Genomic DNA, 15769 nt, shown 5'->3' with positions numbered 1-15769 from the left:
GCTGGAGCTTTTGCACAATGCAAAGTTTGTAAGAGACTGGGACAGGCTGAAAATTTCCCAGAATTGTTTTGATCTTCATTGAGGTCTTTCCATAAGAAACTTCAGGAAGGCACAGATGCCTGCATTTTTAACCCATTTAGGTCCACACCCCTGAAGCAGGTATGTGAACCACAAGGCACAGCTAGGTCATGCAAGAGCATCCTCTGACAACAAAGCAGCAGCTCCCTGAAGAGCTGCCTGCCTGGGCTTGGAGTGCACAACAGCTGAGAAAAGAAAAGCTGCTGAGATGTTGAGCAGGACAACCTGCATACAAAGTGCCAAAATATTTCAGGAGTTGTTGCTTTTTGAGTGCTTACTCCTCTTCCAGAATATTGCCTCCTCTCATAGGCCAGTGCTTTGCTCTAAAGTGCCATTCAACATGAGGTTGCTGATCCCCAGGCTGTCCCTTCACAGCAATCTTCCTGTACATTTACTCTAGCTTGGCTTTCAGCACTGCCTAATCAAAGTACAAACTGCACTGCACCTTGAAAAGATTTCTGTCCCACTTAATCCCTTCCAGTCCAATCTGAAACACTTTGTATGTGCCTGTTGGTAGGAAAATTTTCTTAATCCTCATAATACTAGACTACTTTCCTGCCAGCTGATAAGAAACAGACAAAATAGAAGCAAGAAGTGACTGATCATGTTTTTAACTGGCTGTAATGCAAAGAATATTTTGAAAATAATACTTGCAATTCAGTCTCAGGAGGTTTCATGTACAAAACAGACAAAAAGATTGTATATTCAAAGGTTAGTCTACAACTGCACATTGTCCCTCTGCAACTGCACAACGTCCCTCTGCAACTGCACAACCTCTAGGTGTCCAAGTATGCAACTATATGCATGCATATCCATATGTTTATGAATCTATGTACACATGCAGCTGCAAAAGATCCAAAAAAATCCGACAAATGCATGCATCTGTACTGAAGTCACATGCACAAATACATGCAATACTCAAGATGCTTACTCTGTATAAGTTGGAAAAATTTTGTGTATGGATGCAAAGATGATATAAGACATCCATTCCTTTTTTCTCAGCAACCACAGGAAGTGCAGTGTACGATGAGAGAGCTACAAATTATTTTAGTATGCCTGTTCCATTCTTACGAATTCCTACTTCTTGCACGTTTAGTGAAATTAGGGAATTCTGAAAAGGGATGATATTTATGGTGTTTCGCACAATGATGATGACAATAAAGAGAAGACAGGTTGAACTGGAAGGGGAAAAATACCTGTAGATTATTCTGTTCTACCTGCAAGCAGAAAAAGCTAAATTTATTCTTTTTTTTGGATAGTTTTCCCATGTGCAAATGCTATTTTCATAGATTTCCACAAGCTCTGTTACTTCAATTTACTGAATTTTTCTTGTGAAAGCCTAACTTTTAAATGGCTGAGCCATCTTAACAGGATAAACACAATTTGTTAGTCAGAATACTTGTTTTTACTAACATTTCTTTGAGAGACAAAGGGGGACTAGAACTTGAGAACATACTGGAAGACATCCAGCAACCTTCAGATTATATCCATCTGATGATTTTAGTTAAACCTGATGGCACTTCTTAGCACCAATAAATCCAACAGTTCTTGCCAGTACCTAAACTGCTCCTTTGATGGTCAAGATGAGACATGACAGAGGCTCAGATGCAGAGACTGAGACTGTGTCTTTACTCCCCTCTTCAATTTACACAGCAAGTAAAAATGGTGTGTGACATTGGCAATAATAGGAGCTCTTCATGTAGAAGAAAGGAGAATCCTGACCTTCTCTATCAGAATACCTTTTCATACTACCTAGTTCCTGCCATTTTCAAATGAATGTTCCTTCATCTTCCCCAGAACAATGGCTAATCATTTTGTAAAGCAAAGACTTGGAGGAAGACTTAATATGGAAGTAAAAGTTTCTATAAAAGTCAACATACTTGCTATTTTTGGTGCAAGTATCTGAGTTATTCACAGACAATTGATTTTCAAGGTGTGGTCAACAGATTCCTGTGAGCACTTTTTTACAACTTAAATATTCTTTTGTATGATGAATAGCTGCACACCATATACTTGTTCCTGTCAGCTGCTTGTAAATCATGTTTTTTTAAACACACTTCCCCCCCCCCTCCCCAGTTATTACCATGCAAGCAACTGTTATGCTAACATTAAGAATGACACATAATAAAGGTCTTTTCAAAGAAGTCCTTTACCCATTTAAGATCTCTCCCACAGAGATAATTATTACATCTTACAGCTGGATTACTGCCTGAGGCAGAAAGTTGAGCAGGTACGGAAAGGATTAAGTTTGAATGGTGTTAAGGAATACTTCCACATCATGAAATAAGACAAAACGTAAAGAGCAAGAGTTAGATTTAATGAGCAGTGAAAATTATGACTCAACTCAGCTCTTACACTTGTTTTCTTTCTGAGAATTAAGGAAAACTTCAGGTTTAGGTAATCGGTAGCATATTTAAACAAAAATATATTCATTGCACAAGGATAAAAGCAATACTGAAATTGCAAAGATTTTTGCTTCCTGTAAGAAATTAAAATGATGCACTAGTGAAAAAGTGTAAATGGGAATATTTCAGTAGTCAAAATAAATATTTAATAAAAACCACATACCCAAGACAAAGTATCAAAACAACAGAACTTAGAATTTGAAAGGATACTACCTACATTGCATTGTGTTAAACATGACTAAATTAAGTGATTTAATTATTATCACACTGCCTTGAGCAAACATTGCTTATATTAGTGTTGTAAAAAGTCATGAGAATAGAAATACTGTTGCAGTTACAGAAATAATAAAACCAGATTGCTATAAACAAAGAAGAATTTACTACACCAAGGAGTCAATCCACAGCCATTGATACAAAGTCAACAAAATGGACTACTGCATAGCATACTGGTTACTGTACCAAAGTGCATTTATCAGCATTCAATGAACTAGGGAAGAAACCACCCTTTTTAATACAATTTTTAAAAAACAATCAGATGACTGACAGTAAAAGAAACCCCACACATTTCCTTTAAAAGAAAAAAGCAGAGTCTAAAGATCTTAAGAGCACAGTAAGATTTCCTACCGGATAAAAGAGTACAAACCATTAGTATTGCAAATAGAGAACACCTAAGAACTATCATTCCATATTTAGAATGCAACTGAAAATTTTAGTGTGTTGTTGCATCCTCCTATACTACATCCAGTGGCATTTTGATGACTTTGTTAAGTTCTGGAAACAAATAATGCAAAGAAAAACTTCTTCTTGTACAGTAGTGGTCTAGAAAAATTTCAGCTGATGTGCAAACCGAAACGTAGGTAATAACAACACAAATGGATTTGTTGGGGGAAAGGGGTGTCTGGCTTATCCCAGAAATTCACCATTCAGCTCTTCCACTGAGTCTTTGAAAGTAGCATTACTTAATATCCCTGACTACCAACTTTTATGAGTGCCATTTCCTCACTATTAAGGATTCTGCATTGAAGATTTTTCTCAACCTTTTATCCTTCAATTCCCACCCATCCCTCCATCATATTTAAAAGTGGTGGTTTTCTCACAGAGAGCATTGTAATGCCTTTTGCTGCCTGATAAGTGATATGCAATCAACATTATTTCTATTTTCAAAGCACTGAGAACACTTTCCAGTTGGCTTACAAATTAAACAATAATTAAAAATAGTATTCTTCCCATATTATTTCATGACATAGTAAAGACTATTCACCATTTAATATACGTTCAATTTCTTCTAGTCTTTTCAATGCTGCAACTCTCTTTTTCTCAATGTCTTTGATTTCTTTTGTAGATTTTTTTGGAGTCTCTTTTTCTACACTGCTTTTCTCTGTTGGTTTCTTATTTTTTGAGTGCTCTTTATTAACAACTGTTGATTGGGTCGTTGTCTTCTCACTTCTTGCCTCTTTCAAATTCTGGAATTTTTTTTTCGCTTCCGTAGCTGCAGTCCCATCTGATGGAAGTGATGACTGTTCCACAGCACCAAGTGATGCAATTTTACTTCTAACTATGTTTAGATGACGCTGAATGTACTCTTCATGAGGTGCCAATGCTAGTGTTTCAACCAGACATTTTTCTGCCTTTATTAAATCTTTTTCTTCAAAATAAACCACACAAAGATTATGTTTTCCTTGTACATTGTTGGGATCCAGTTCCAAAATTTTTTCAAAACACATTTTTGCTCCAACAATATCCTTCTTTTGGTTCATAAGGATATCTCCTTTCAAAATCAGACCTTTGGTATGATCAGGGTAATATCTCAGTAGGTCTTCCAAGACAGGCAAAGCCATCAATTCTTTTCCTGTCTGAGAATAAAGCAGGGCTAAATTGAACAAAGCACTTCGGAAGTTTGGTTGTAACCTTATAGCTTTCTTCATCCATGCCTCTGCTTCTGTATCTTTTTTGTCATCCATTGCTAGCATACCCAAATTGAAGTATCCGTTTGAATCTTGAGGTTCTTCTTTCACATAATGTAGCAGTCTTTGTTTAGCTTCAGGTCTAAGTCGAGCATCACCTAAGTGACAGAAAATGCATTTAATTCCCAAGATATTTCCTGAAACATTTATTCTGAAGGATTTTTAGACTGTAAAATGGTGATCATTTAAAAATTAAAATGCAACTGTAAAAGGGAAAGGGTTTAAATTGCTACTTTTTATCATGGCTGTGTAACAGAAAATGTTATCTGCCTTCTTTATAGATGAGACTACATGCAGTTGACTTCTAGCCAAAGTCAGCATCATTATTCTATCAGCTGTTGAATGATATTTAGGTTTGACATAACAGATACAAAAGATGTCTCCACAAGCTTAAGAGGAATTATTTTCATGCACAGTTGAACGAATGGAATGCAGAGCAGACATTAGTTCTGACAAACCAGACCTTACAGAGGCGAACTTTGAGTGGAAGTTCTCATTATATTAAAGACAGATTGAAAGAGTTTAAACACAGAGCACATAGGGTGACTTCTAATGTAGCCAGGCTAAGATATATTCTAACACCAGAACAATAAAACCTGTAACTCCTATATTTTAATTTGCATCAAAGTTTTAAAAAAGACTTAGTAAACCAATTTTATCTGACAATACCAGGATTCACTAGGCAAGCTTGTGGTCTGTGCCATTTTACTAAATAATACAGTGAACATATTTTAGTAATGAATTCCAGACACAGACTTACTGAAGGATAGGGCAACTGCTTTCATCTGCCCTCTTTCTCCCAGAAACAATGTTGCACCTTCTAGTATGAATAAGTGAGTACTAAATAGTTAATCCTTCTGCTTGTTTGACACTGCTTGTAATTCTACAGATAAGGAACGAAACATGTCTTGAACTACCTAACTTACAATGTGAGAAGAGATAGAAAATTATCAAGTGTCCTCAGCTTCAATCAACTCTGTTTTATCTTTCTTAGGTGTGAAAAATGGATTTGTAAAGGATTCTCAAAGCCTGACTGAAAGCTCACATAGTCTTGTACATCTGTGTGCAAACTCTGAGGAAGGCCATGGAATAGAGAAAACATTGTTGAGAGAGAGATTGAACTAGAAACAAGTTTCAAACAATGGCCTTGCAAAAAGATCAGATACTTTGGAGAATTAGAACTGTGAAAGATGCACTGTGGCAAGACAATCCACTGTCCAACTCTTAGGAGCAGTTTACCATCTCAACAAAAAGGAAACAAATCTTAGCAGTTCACTTGCCAAATACTCTTTTAACAGCCTTAATTCACTAAGGGCTCACCCTTACCCACAGAGCTATACATATGAAAAAAAAAAACCTAATGAAAATCCAACTGAATTCATCCTAATTAGCAGTATCACAGAAAAACTTATGAGAACGTTCATATTTCTAGAGCTGGATTTAAGCCCAGAGACTCAAGCTAGATTTTTGAGTCAATAATTAAATCAATCACTATAAATACAAACCAGGTATTTAACATATTTTACTAAGTATTATCCTTAAAGGTTATATAAGGCACCATTTTGAAGATGTTTGAGTAACACTATTCTTTATAGGTGTAATATATTGTACTGTAAAATAGCACTTGTATTAAAGATGCTGATCAGCTAAGGTGTATGTACATGTGGCACAAATGCCATACGCTACAAATTACAAAGCTGAAACAAATAGTTTCTTTTTTGATGATGCTATGTACTTCTCCTTTCCAAAAACAAAAGAGATACTAAAAAAAAATTTTAATAGTATGGATCCTATAAAAGCAAATATGCAATATGCATAGAAGGGACAATTAACGTACCAGATTCCTGCATTAGCAGTGCTGAGTTGAATAATGCCAGTTTATGCGTCGGGTTGAGCTCCAGTGCTCGGTTGAAATTCTTCAGGGCTTCAGTTGGATCTTTCAGTTCAATGTAAACAATTGCCAGGTTGTACCACAGGTCTGCATTGGTTCTGTCTAGTTCTAGAGCTCTAAGGTAAGCTTCCTTAGCTTTCAGAGGTTTGTTCATTTTTAAAAGTAATTCTCCCCTGTTGAAGAACCAGACTTTTATTGTTAACCAGATGAAAATTGACAAGTTTTTTTTAAAGCTTGCCTTCCCACAGACAGTAGATGTTGGACAACAGTGGGGTTTTTTTGTTAGTTTTAAGCACAAAGCAATACAAGACCCTCTTCTACATTCTATTCCTAAAGCTTTCAGTTCTTAAAAACCTGTATAGAACAAATGCATAAACAGGACAAGAACAAAAAAAGAGGTGATCAAGGGAGCTTGATTTGGCTCTGTAATTACACTGCAAAGCTGTAGTTACAGCATCGTTGAACATCCCTAAGTCCCAGTGGGAATCACAACAAACAAAATAGTGGACAGAAGCCTCAACACACACAGCCACATTACTCTTACCTAAAATGCAGTTAATGTCAACTAAATCAGAAGGACTTGCATTTTCTGGACCATCTTTAACAAAAACTATAAAGAAAGCTCCATGATTCACACTAAAAAAAAGCTTTTTAGTTCAAAACTAAAGTATGAGGTTAGAAATTTGAGTTAGAGATTCATAATGAAATCTAAAAGAAGTGTCCTATACAATGTTTGAGGACAGAACCTACATGGAAATATGTCATTTGAAGCAGGAATTTAAAAGAACAGGACTTGCAATGAATAACTGATTATTGTCCCAAATCATCAACTTCTCACTTGGAAACAAAACAACTTCAGCAGCTAATTGAACTGTGCAAACTAAAGCTCTTCATAATACTGCAAATACAAAACACTAAGTTTATTCAAGAATACAGATCTCTAAAATAAGGAAATATACCTGCTGATGTAAGCCTGCTTGAAATCTGGCCTCATACTAATTGCTTGTCGATACAACTGATCTGCTTCCTCGAGGCGAGATTCATTGGCTCGAATTAAGTTTGCAAGATTGATATAAACATTTAGATGATTAGGAGCAACTCTTGCTGCATACTTTTTCCCTGGAATAATCTGTCAAAAAGAATATATGTAACAAACACAGATGAGCAAAAATATGAAAGATGATCAGTATAGAAATCCTTTTCACTCTGCCACATTTATTTTAGGGTACTACTGGACATTAGTATGTAGGGTCTTAATAATGACAAAGAGCAGTAATTATTTTCCAGAAAAAATCATATAAGCAGAATATTTTTTATTCTTTATGTCTATGAAAACATAGATAACTTGGACAATATTTAAGATACCAGTTAATTAAGCTCTGCTACTACTTAATTTAGCTCATGTAGATAGCAATTGGAAACAAAACAGCTCTTGCAAAGCTTTCCCCAGTCAGACAAAAATATTTCCTAAGGCCTAAACTGACATTCTGTCAGACATTTTAATTCCTTTTTTATAACCCTTCAGCCTAAGAAAAGTGTAAGTAAGATTTTGCAGCCAATGATTTGCCAACTGATAGAGAAAATGCTTTGACATTGCTACTACTGTACTGCTTATACTTTATCCATTTAGAATCCTCATACTGTTTCACTGAATAAACTTTTAAATGCCATGCTTCTACTCAAAGGGCTGCTCATTTTTGTTGCCAGTCTTTTTCACCACAGCTTTTATTAGCTTCACACATTCTTCAAAATACTACTCTTTTTCTCTGAAGAGTTTGAACAAGTAAAATTTCCTAGCTATAAATATAACTTAACAAATAGGAAAGGTAACAAAACACATGTTCATAAAATTATGCTCAGGCAAACTTTTTTTGTTGCTGCTGTGGCTACCTTCTCCAAACTCCAATAAGGCTGTATTTAAGCCTTCTTTGAAGGGCTCAGAAACTCAGTCAACATCAATTTATTAACTGTAAGTGAAAATAAACCAATTGTGACTAGAAACTAAGTTTTGGCTGCTGCTTTCTCTCAAAACCTCAACTTCAGGAAAAAAAAAAGAATCAAACCACCACACAGCAGTATAAAAACTAAATTGAAACAGTTACGGGGGGGGAGTTCCAAGCTAACATTTTTTTAACAGCCATGAGTGTATACAGCCTATTTTTTTCCACAGATAGCTTTTAAAAGAACACTGATAAACTTTCAAGTATGCAGCCACACAGAACCACAAGAAAAATACAAAGTATCACAAATAAAGGTTTTGTCCTAGGGTGGTAGATAAAATAAAGTTACCAATTACCTGTGGCATCAATGATTTAGCAATCATATATGATTCTTCAGCTTCTTTAGTTTTGTTTAGGTTCTTGTAAGTTCTTCCTACATTCATGTGGGCACCAATATCATCTTAATAAAGACAAGAATGAAATTTAAAAGATTTCCATGCACTGAGTATCATGAAATTAAACACCTCTGCATTCAAAGCAGTGTGAAGTACAGGTATCTGATAGAAATTCCATTTCCAAAAGAAGAAAGCAATTCTGTAATTTTTTCATCTTAATTATGATGCTAATAATTTAACCGTGAACTAAAGAGGGATTATAAAATTATGTGGGAAACCATACTTCCCTGTATCTAATTTCTTGCTATAATAGAGGCATATAAATTGAAGGTTATTTATTAATCTAGTACTACCTAGAACTTCTTTTGCAACAATATGTAAAATGGATTAAATGTGCATGTTGATATTATCTAGATTTTTTATTTTCTTACACACTTCCTTGGTTTTGAATAAAAAAGCAAAACAGTATTTAGACTCCATAAGAAATCACAGCTGAAGCTAATTCATAAAGAACATTGTACAAGGAACAGTCTTGAAAGCATTTGCAGCTTTTTACAGCTAGAAACCTTTTGTGGAGAACATTTTTAGTTTATCTCCAAAAACCCCAGATAATTAAATTACTATATGACACTATTTGATGTTCAGTTGAAGCAAAACAGTCCATTGAGAAACTGTTAAGTAAGCTAAGTATACTGAAATACCAAGAGTGCAGAGATGGCAACTAGTCAAAGCTTTACCTGGTTGCACTTGTGTGGCCTGTATGAAAAACTGCAGAGCTCTTTCAAAATTTTTTTCATTTTCTAGCGCATGCCCCACATTGTTCCATAGTTTTGCGTTGTTCTTGTTTACCTAAGACCAGAAAAAGATACCAAAGCATAAGCTATTAAGCTGAAATTAATTAACAACTGAGTTTCTCTTAACAATATCTTAAGGCAAAAATGTTCTGCAAACAATAAATTTCATCAAGCTTCTATATGGAAAGGATAACAAAACACTACATACAGAATGATTACATTGATCTTGTTGTGCAAGATCAATTTGTTTTAGTCATTTGCCCCTAGAAATACCAAACATCTTAAAATTCATTGTAACTGTTATGGGATATTTTGCAAACTGCCTTAGCACACCACATGAACTTACAATAAATAATTTTATGCATCAAACTTTTTGAAGACTTTTGTACTGAAACATATCCTGCTCTCTCCCAGACAAGAGAATAAATTCAACTGTTTTGACACAAGAAAAACTATCATATATTTTCTGCATATGAATTTCTATGTGTGCATCACACTGCTTTTAAAGCATTTTCAAAAGCAACTAATTAGATGCCGATACTCTCAATACAGAAATTAACGTGCCAAAACAAGGCATCATTTCTGTCCATTTTTATCATCTTCCACTGCAGCCTCTTAAGAACAGCAACAAGAACTTCCTATTATCCTTTCTAAACAGAATACAGTACCTTTAAAGCAGACATAAATAAAGTGTACTCCGACTCCCAATCCCAGTTTCTGTGCAGTGTTTTTAAGGCATGAGTGAACAGCACCGCAGCCAAACAAACCCAAGAAAGTTTTCTTAGCACGCTATTAAATAAAACAAACAAAGACTTGTTGTAAGCACACCAACAATTCTGATTATTAGTAAAAGTATCTCATATGCTAAAAGGCAAACAAAGGACCACATTTACACACTCCAGAGCTTGAAAGGAAATAATGTTTAATTTCAAACTAATTTTGTTTACCTTCTTTTGTTGCTATGCCCATGCAACTCCCTTAATAAGAACAAGCGCAATTCACATAACAGTAATTTGTGTAGAATGTTTAGAGAAATTATACTTCTCTTAAAACTTATCTGTAATTTAGGACAGTAAATATGATGCCAAAAAAGTGAGGCTCTCCAAAACACTATACAAAATTCTAGAAAATGAAAAAATCAACTAAAAAAAAAATCAGATCATACTTTTATTCCACATCAGATAATTTCACACACATTCTTTACTGCACACATCACCAATCTATCCCACACTGCAGAACACACGTTCATGGAGAGATCTATGAAGACTACCCAATCTTTGACAAGCAATTGCAATCCTAGTGCCACTCTAACATCTAAGCAGAAGAAATTAGCAATTTTATTTTCAAAGTGGCAAACTGGGGCAAATACCACTCTCTGTGACAAGTTTGTCAGGAATCATCTTCATTTTGTGCGGTTTTTATTATTCTGGAATTTAAACACGACAGATATAAAACATGCACTTTAACATGCTGATAATTCGGTTTTTTGGATTGTAATTCAATTATGAAAAAGATGTCAAACATTCAATAACCTTCCCACAATTATGAATATAATTTGTTTAAAAAAAAACCCCAAAACCTCCTTCTTGAGTGGACATACAGGTGTTCATCCTTAATATCTGTTTCTTACACTTGACTTATGGAACAGTTGTTCACTCTGGTACCTATTTCACAGAAGTTTACTAAAAACTGCAAATTTTCCGCCCCCCCCCTCCCCCCCCCGCTTCTATGATAAAAAATGCATGTTTTGACTACCATGTTTGGTTTTAAAAATACTAAAAAAGTGGAACTGTAAAATTAAGAGAATAATTCTACAACACTTCCAAAGCGATCAATGAGAACTGGCATATACAGTAATCTGTGTGCCCATCAGCCTTTTAAGAAAGTCTTTTTCTGTCCACATATTTCTAAAGCAAGGAGCCTTTTCTTTCTCATTTTACAGAACTGATTTCCAATATTTTTGTAGTTAATGACAATAGCTGCCTAATTTTTTTTCCCAGCCATCCTCTCCTGGTTCCTTGCTTTCTTTAACATCACTTCTATTTTTACTGCCTCATAGTGTGATTTGTGAGAAATCCACACTCCCACTAATTTCTCATTACCCAGCTGCTGTCAGCTTCAGCAGCATCAGGTGAGTGTAAATTGTATTGCAAAGCCTCATTTCTAACAACAGCAAACAACAGAGACTGCAAACTGCTGCCCTTTCATTTGTCTAACTGGCATTAGGATGCCACTGGGCTAAAGAAGGGTAAAGCATCCATGTCAGTGGGAGGTATGACCAGAGAAATGCAGAAGATATCAGAAAACACAAAAGCGTGTGCAAAACATGCTTTAAGAGCATAATTTTTAAGGAGAAATTGTTAACCAAAGAAGTCTTCTGTTTAACAAATACTGAATGGCCCTGAGATGAATTCCTAGTATAGAATTTCTGAAAATTTCATCTTTTACCGATTCAATTTTCACAAACTTTAATTTGCTGTCACACATGCATTGTATACACTTCAGTCAGTAATCAACTTTGAATAAAGTTAAACCAGTTTTGATTTATACTCATCTCTTATTTTCATATAAAATAACCTTATTTATGGCTATGCAAGCTTTCCCATTAGGGCTTTTATCAGTATAAATTTACCTTTTATTTGATAATTTCTTCCATCCGTGTGCTACTAAAATGCAGAATCCCATGCTAGGAACATATAACACCCGTTCTGCTACTACAAATCCAACAGGAAAAAACAGGTTTGACGCAGGAATGAACGGCAGCACTATTAAGCAGAGTGCCTAGAAAGGAAATACAAATAATGTAAATAATCAAGATACTGGCAATGACAAACTGCACAAGAAAAACGTTACAAATGAAAAATATAATCCCATAGAACCAAATATACATAGTAGATATTTGGTCTTTTGTGTTTTAAATATTCAGATCTGTTTTACACTGAGATCACTGAATATGGCAAGTAACTTGCAAATGATTCTATTACTTATTTAAGGGCTTGAAAGTCTATTTGCTTTTCTATACTACAAAAAGAGGACAAATCAATACGATTGAACTATTAATTAAATTCAAGACAATGTTTTAATAAGAGTTCCAGATACAGAAACAAAACAGCCTAAGAATCTTGGACATTACCTAACAATTAAAAACTTGTATCAGCTTATTTGAGGCATAAAACAACTACTTTTTACAGTAAAATAGAGACTGTTTTGTGTTTCTGTAAGAAACATGAATAACAGAACCAGTCACTGAATAAGTATCTGTTTTTATGCAGAGTGCTAAGAGCACCCTAACGGAAATTACAATGAACTTAAGAACTGCACTAGTTCTTAGGCTGGGGACTGACTTCTTATCAAAAATTGTGTTTATTAAGAGACAAATAAATCCATCTGCTGCAAAGAAAGTGGACATGACCAGTTGCTTTAAGTCCTGATGACTGTTAAGTAGCAGCTTTTCAATCTCTGGTTTCAGAAAAGACATGAGTAATAATTTAAAAATATCTGGCCTCCAAGTTACCAAAAAAGACCCCACAAAAACAAACCTACAGAAATGTAATACTTCTTTGAAGGGGAACTTACTAGAAACCTTCAGTACAACTACATGTCTAGTTTTAAGCATGACATTAACTGCCTCCTCCATGCTAAAACAGTTAAATAATCCAGTTTGAAAATCAACCTAGGATTACATATATAAAAACACAACACTGATGCAAAACTTCAAGTAAGACTTTATCTTGTATTTCAAGGATATTTCAAGAATACGTACATTAACACAGCTCAGCTGCTTCCTTAAGCTCCATGAAATCAAAAACACAACCGAGTCTCACAATATACAGAATACATTGATTACTTGGGGCTATTAATGGCTTATGGAATGCAGCAACAGGCTTTGGCCTATTGTATTGTTTCATTTTTGCAGTACATAACAATTAATATTTAATATAAAATACTGCATTCCCGTTTCCTACAAAATTAGTTTCCAGGCACTTCAATGCTGAAGAAAATCAGTATCATATTGAAAGTTGCACATACAACATAGGCACAGATTAAAGGAAAACAACTTGCATTAAACCAGGACTAAATGGTGTCAGGTGATGACATTGAGGCTTGCATGCTAGAGGAAATGGTCTCAGAAAATCCTTCCTATAAAAGGCACTTGGGATAATAAAACACATAAAAAATATACCCTCAAACAAAACCTGACTTCCATCAATGTATCCTGACAAACCCATTAACCCTTTCCTCTTGTGAGCTTCACCAGGTAGGGAATATACAAACATGCAGGGAAATAAACAGCCTTAAAATTCAGGAGCTGTCCTATAAAAAAAAGTGAACTGCTCCCCATATATACTTTTCCTACTAACAGTGAAGTGGAGAAAAACTTATGCCTCAGCTTACATAAGGAGGAAAATGCAACTACTCCTTTGTGTATTGGAAGTGCTGTAAAACTCATTTTCCAAGCATGCCACCTTGCACATTTATGATATCAGTAAGCTATCTAAATTTCTTCTCTTTATACACTATTTTCAAATTCAGGACAAGAGATTTCGTCAGCAATATCAGACACCATTTTCACTGGTTTTCTAGTGAAATATATTGCCTCACTCCAGGGACAAGACAAGAAAAAACATATGAGTCAGAACTATAATGCTAGGTCTTTTAGAAGTGGATCAAAATTTGCCAGCTGCTTAACAAAGAACTATGTAAATCTTAGGTTATGCATAAATATTTCCACCCATCTGAAACTTTTGTTAGCTGATTAACATACTAAAAAATACATTATTTCTGAAGTAGACTAAGATAAATGCGTGCAGGTTTGTTGTACACATAACTGCACCACTGAACTAATAAAAAAGTATGGTATCAGGTTATCATTCAGCTTGTAAAAATTTGCAATGGAATCTATAATTGATGACTGCTTTTTTTCAAAAATACCAGCTCTGTGATCCTTTCCATTTCTTCCAAAATATTATTTTCTGTTAATCCACCTCAGTTTTAAGATCATATATAATAATGCATAGACAGAGAGGAGCTGATCTTACAGCTTGACAAAATTAGCTTTTCATAATATGGAAACAACTCACAGAAGAAAAACATAACAGTAACAAAAGTGGAAACCTTATTCCTAAATGCAAAAATATGTCCTTTCTTTTACACCTATGAGAAAGAAAATCAAATCTCTTGCTGAATACCCATCACGACTACTGACTTTTAAATAAAGTAGACAGCTTGCAGGATGAAAATGCATTCTGGTCCTTGAAACAATTTAAATTCTATTGAAAGCCCCCATGTACCAGTTGAGCTCTGAATATCTGAGAAAGGCTGCAATACAGTTTGCAAATACATAACAAGGGGCATATTTACCCTCACCTCTGGCAGAATCACATACTTAATGTCAATTTAGCAGTTTCATTGCTAGACAATTGTCTTATATGTTCATTTTGGAACAAAAAGAGATGCACGTAGTATCTCTGGGTCACAGCAGATCACACATGTGGCCATACATCCTGAGCCACTTACTCTTAACAAAAGGACAAAAACAGCGCATCGTTCGTACCATCAATACTGTCTTGGAGGAATCCCCAGGGTATCGGAGACTGAAGACCATTAAAGATCCCAGAAAACAAAAGAAGGTAAGAGTGGCAACATTTCTGACATCTAACAAAGACTCCACAAGAGGAATAGTTCCCATTGTCCAGTCACAGCATAATTCTGAAGGATTGAGAAGAAGCCAAGCATTTACAGGGAGGAGGTAGTTGAAAGTCAGCTGTCTTGCTGGGGATGGACTAACAGCAGCTGGGTTATCAAACCTAAAGCAAAAGAAAGGAGTAAAAAAGAGCTTTTAGTGAAGAAAGATATGGTCTTGGTTCACTCTGTGGACAACTTTAGAGCTATAGCTACAAGTACTCATTATAGACATGTAAAATATCCTAATCTTCTTGCATTTGTCAGGTGTCAAACCATGTACAATGATTCACTGAAAAGAGGGACAGAGCCTCCTACATGTTTATGAAAATGTTTTGGGATATAATCAATGTAAGTTTGAAGAACCAGAAACAGAATGATTTACACCTCAAGTTCAGTTCAGCAGTCCTTGCTCATGTTTTTAATAGTTTGTCTCATTTTTTCAGAGACAGTATTAGATCCTTGTATTTCTACATTGCTCACATTTAAGATAAATTAAGCTTTTCAATCTTAATGTCATTGATACACACTTATCTTCAAGACAACCATGTTTTCTGCATAGTACATACCTAAAATGTAAAATATATTCTGTATGTAGAAGAGGAAAGATTTAAGAGGTT

General features: G+C 35.0%; 1 protein-coding gene across 3 annotated transcripts in view; it reads right to left on the bottom strand.

Annotated features, from left to right (window-relative positions):
- Window positions 1–2839: 2839 nt before the first annotated feature.
- TMTC3 (transmembrane O-mannosyltransferase targeting cadherins 3) overlaps window positions 2840–15769 on the bottom strand; it is a 29394-nt gene continuing 16464 nt past the window's right edge. For all 3 annotated transcript variants that reach the window (XM_062492069.1, XM_062492070.1, XM_062492068.1), the window contains 8 exons: window positions 15022–15274; window positions 12100–12248; window positions 10136–10256; window positions 9411–9522; window positions 8635–8738; window positions 7298–7467; window positions 6285–6511; window positions 2840–4545 (listed from right to left, as the gene is read on the bottom strand). In XM_062492069.1, coding sequence (XP_062348053.1) covers window positions 3737–4545; window positions 6285–6511; window positions 7298–7467; window positions 8635–8738; window positions 9411–9522; window positions 10136–10256; window positions 12100–12248; window positions 15022–15274 — 1945 coding nt within the window. In that variant the 3' untranslated portion in view covers window positions 2840–3736. The remainder of the gene's footprint in view (window positions 4546–6284; window positions 6512–7297; window positions 7468–8634; window positions 8739–9410; window positions 9523–10135; window positions 10257–12099; window positions 12249–15021; window positions 15275–15769) is intronic.

The sequence above is a fragment of the Cinclus cinclus genome, chromosome 4, assembly GCF_963662255.1.
Source record: "Cinclus cinclus chromosome 4, bCinCin1.1, whole genome shotgun sequence".
Taxonomy (NCBI): domain Eukaryota; kingdom Metazoa; phylum Chordata; class Aves; order Passeriformes; family Cinclidae; genus Cinclus; species Cinclus cinclus.
The sequence above is the reverse complement of the archived record's forward strand: the minus strand, read 5'-3'. Positions and strand labels throughout refer to the sequence as shown.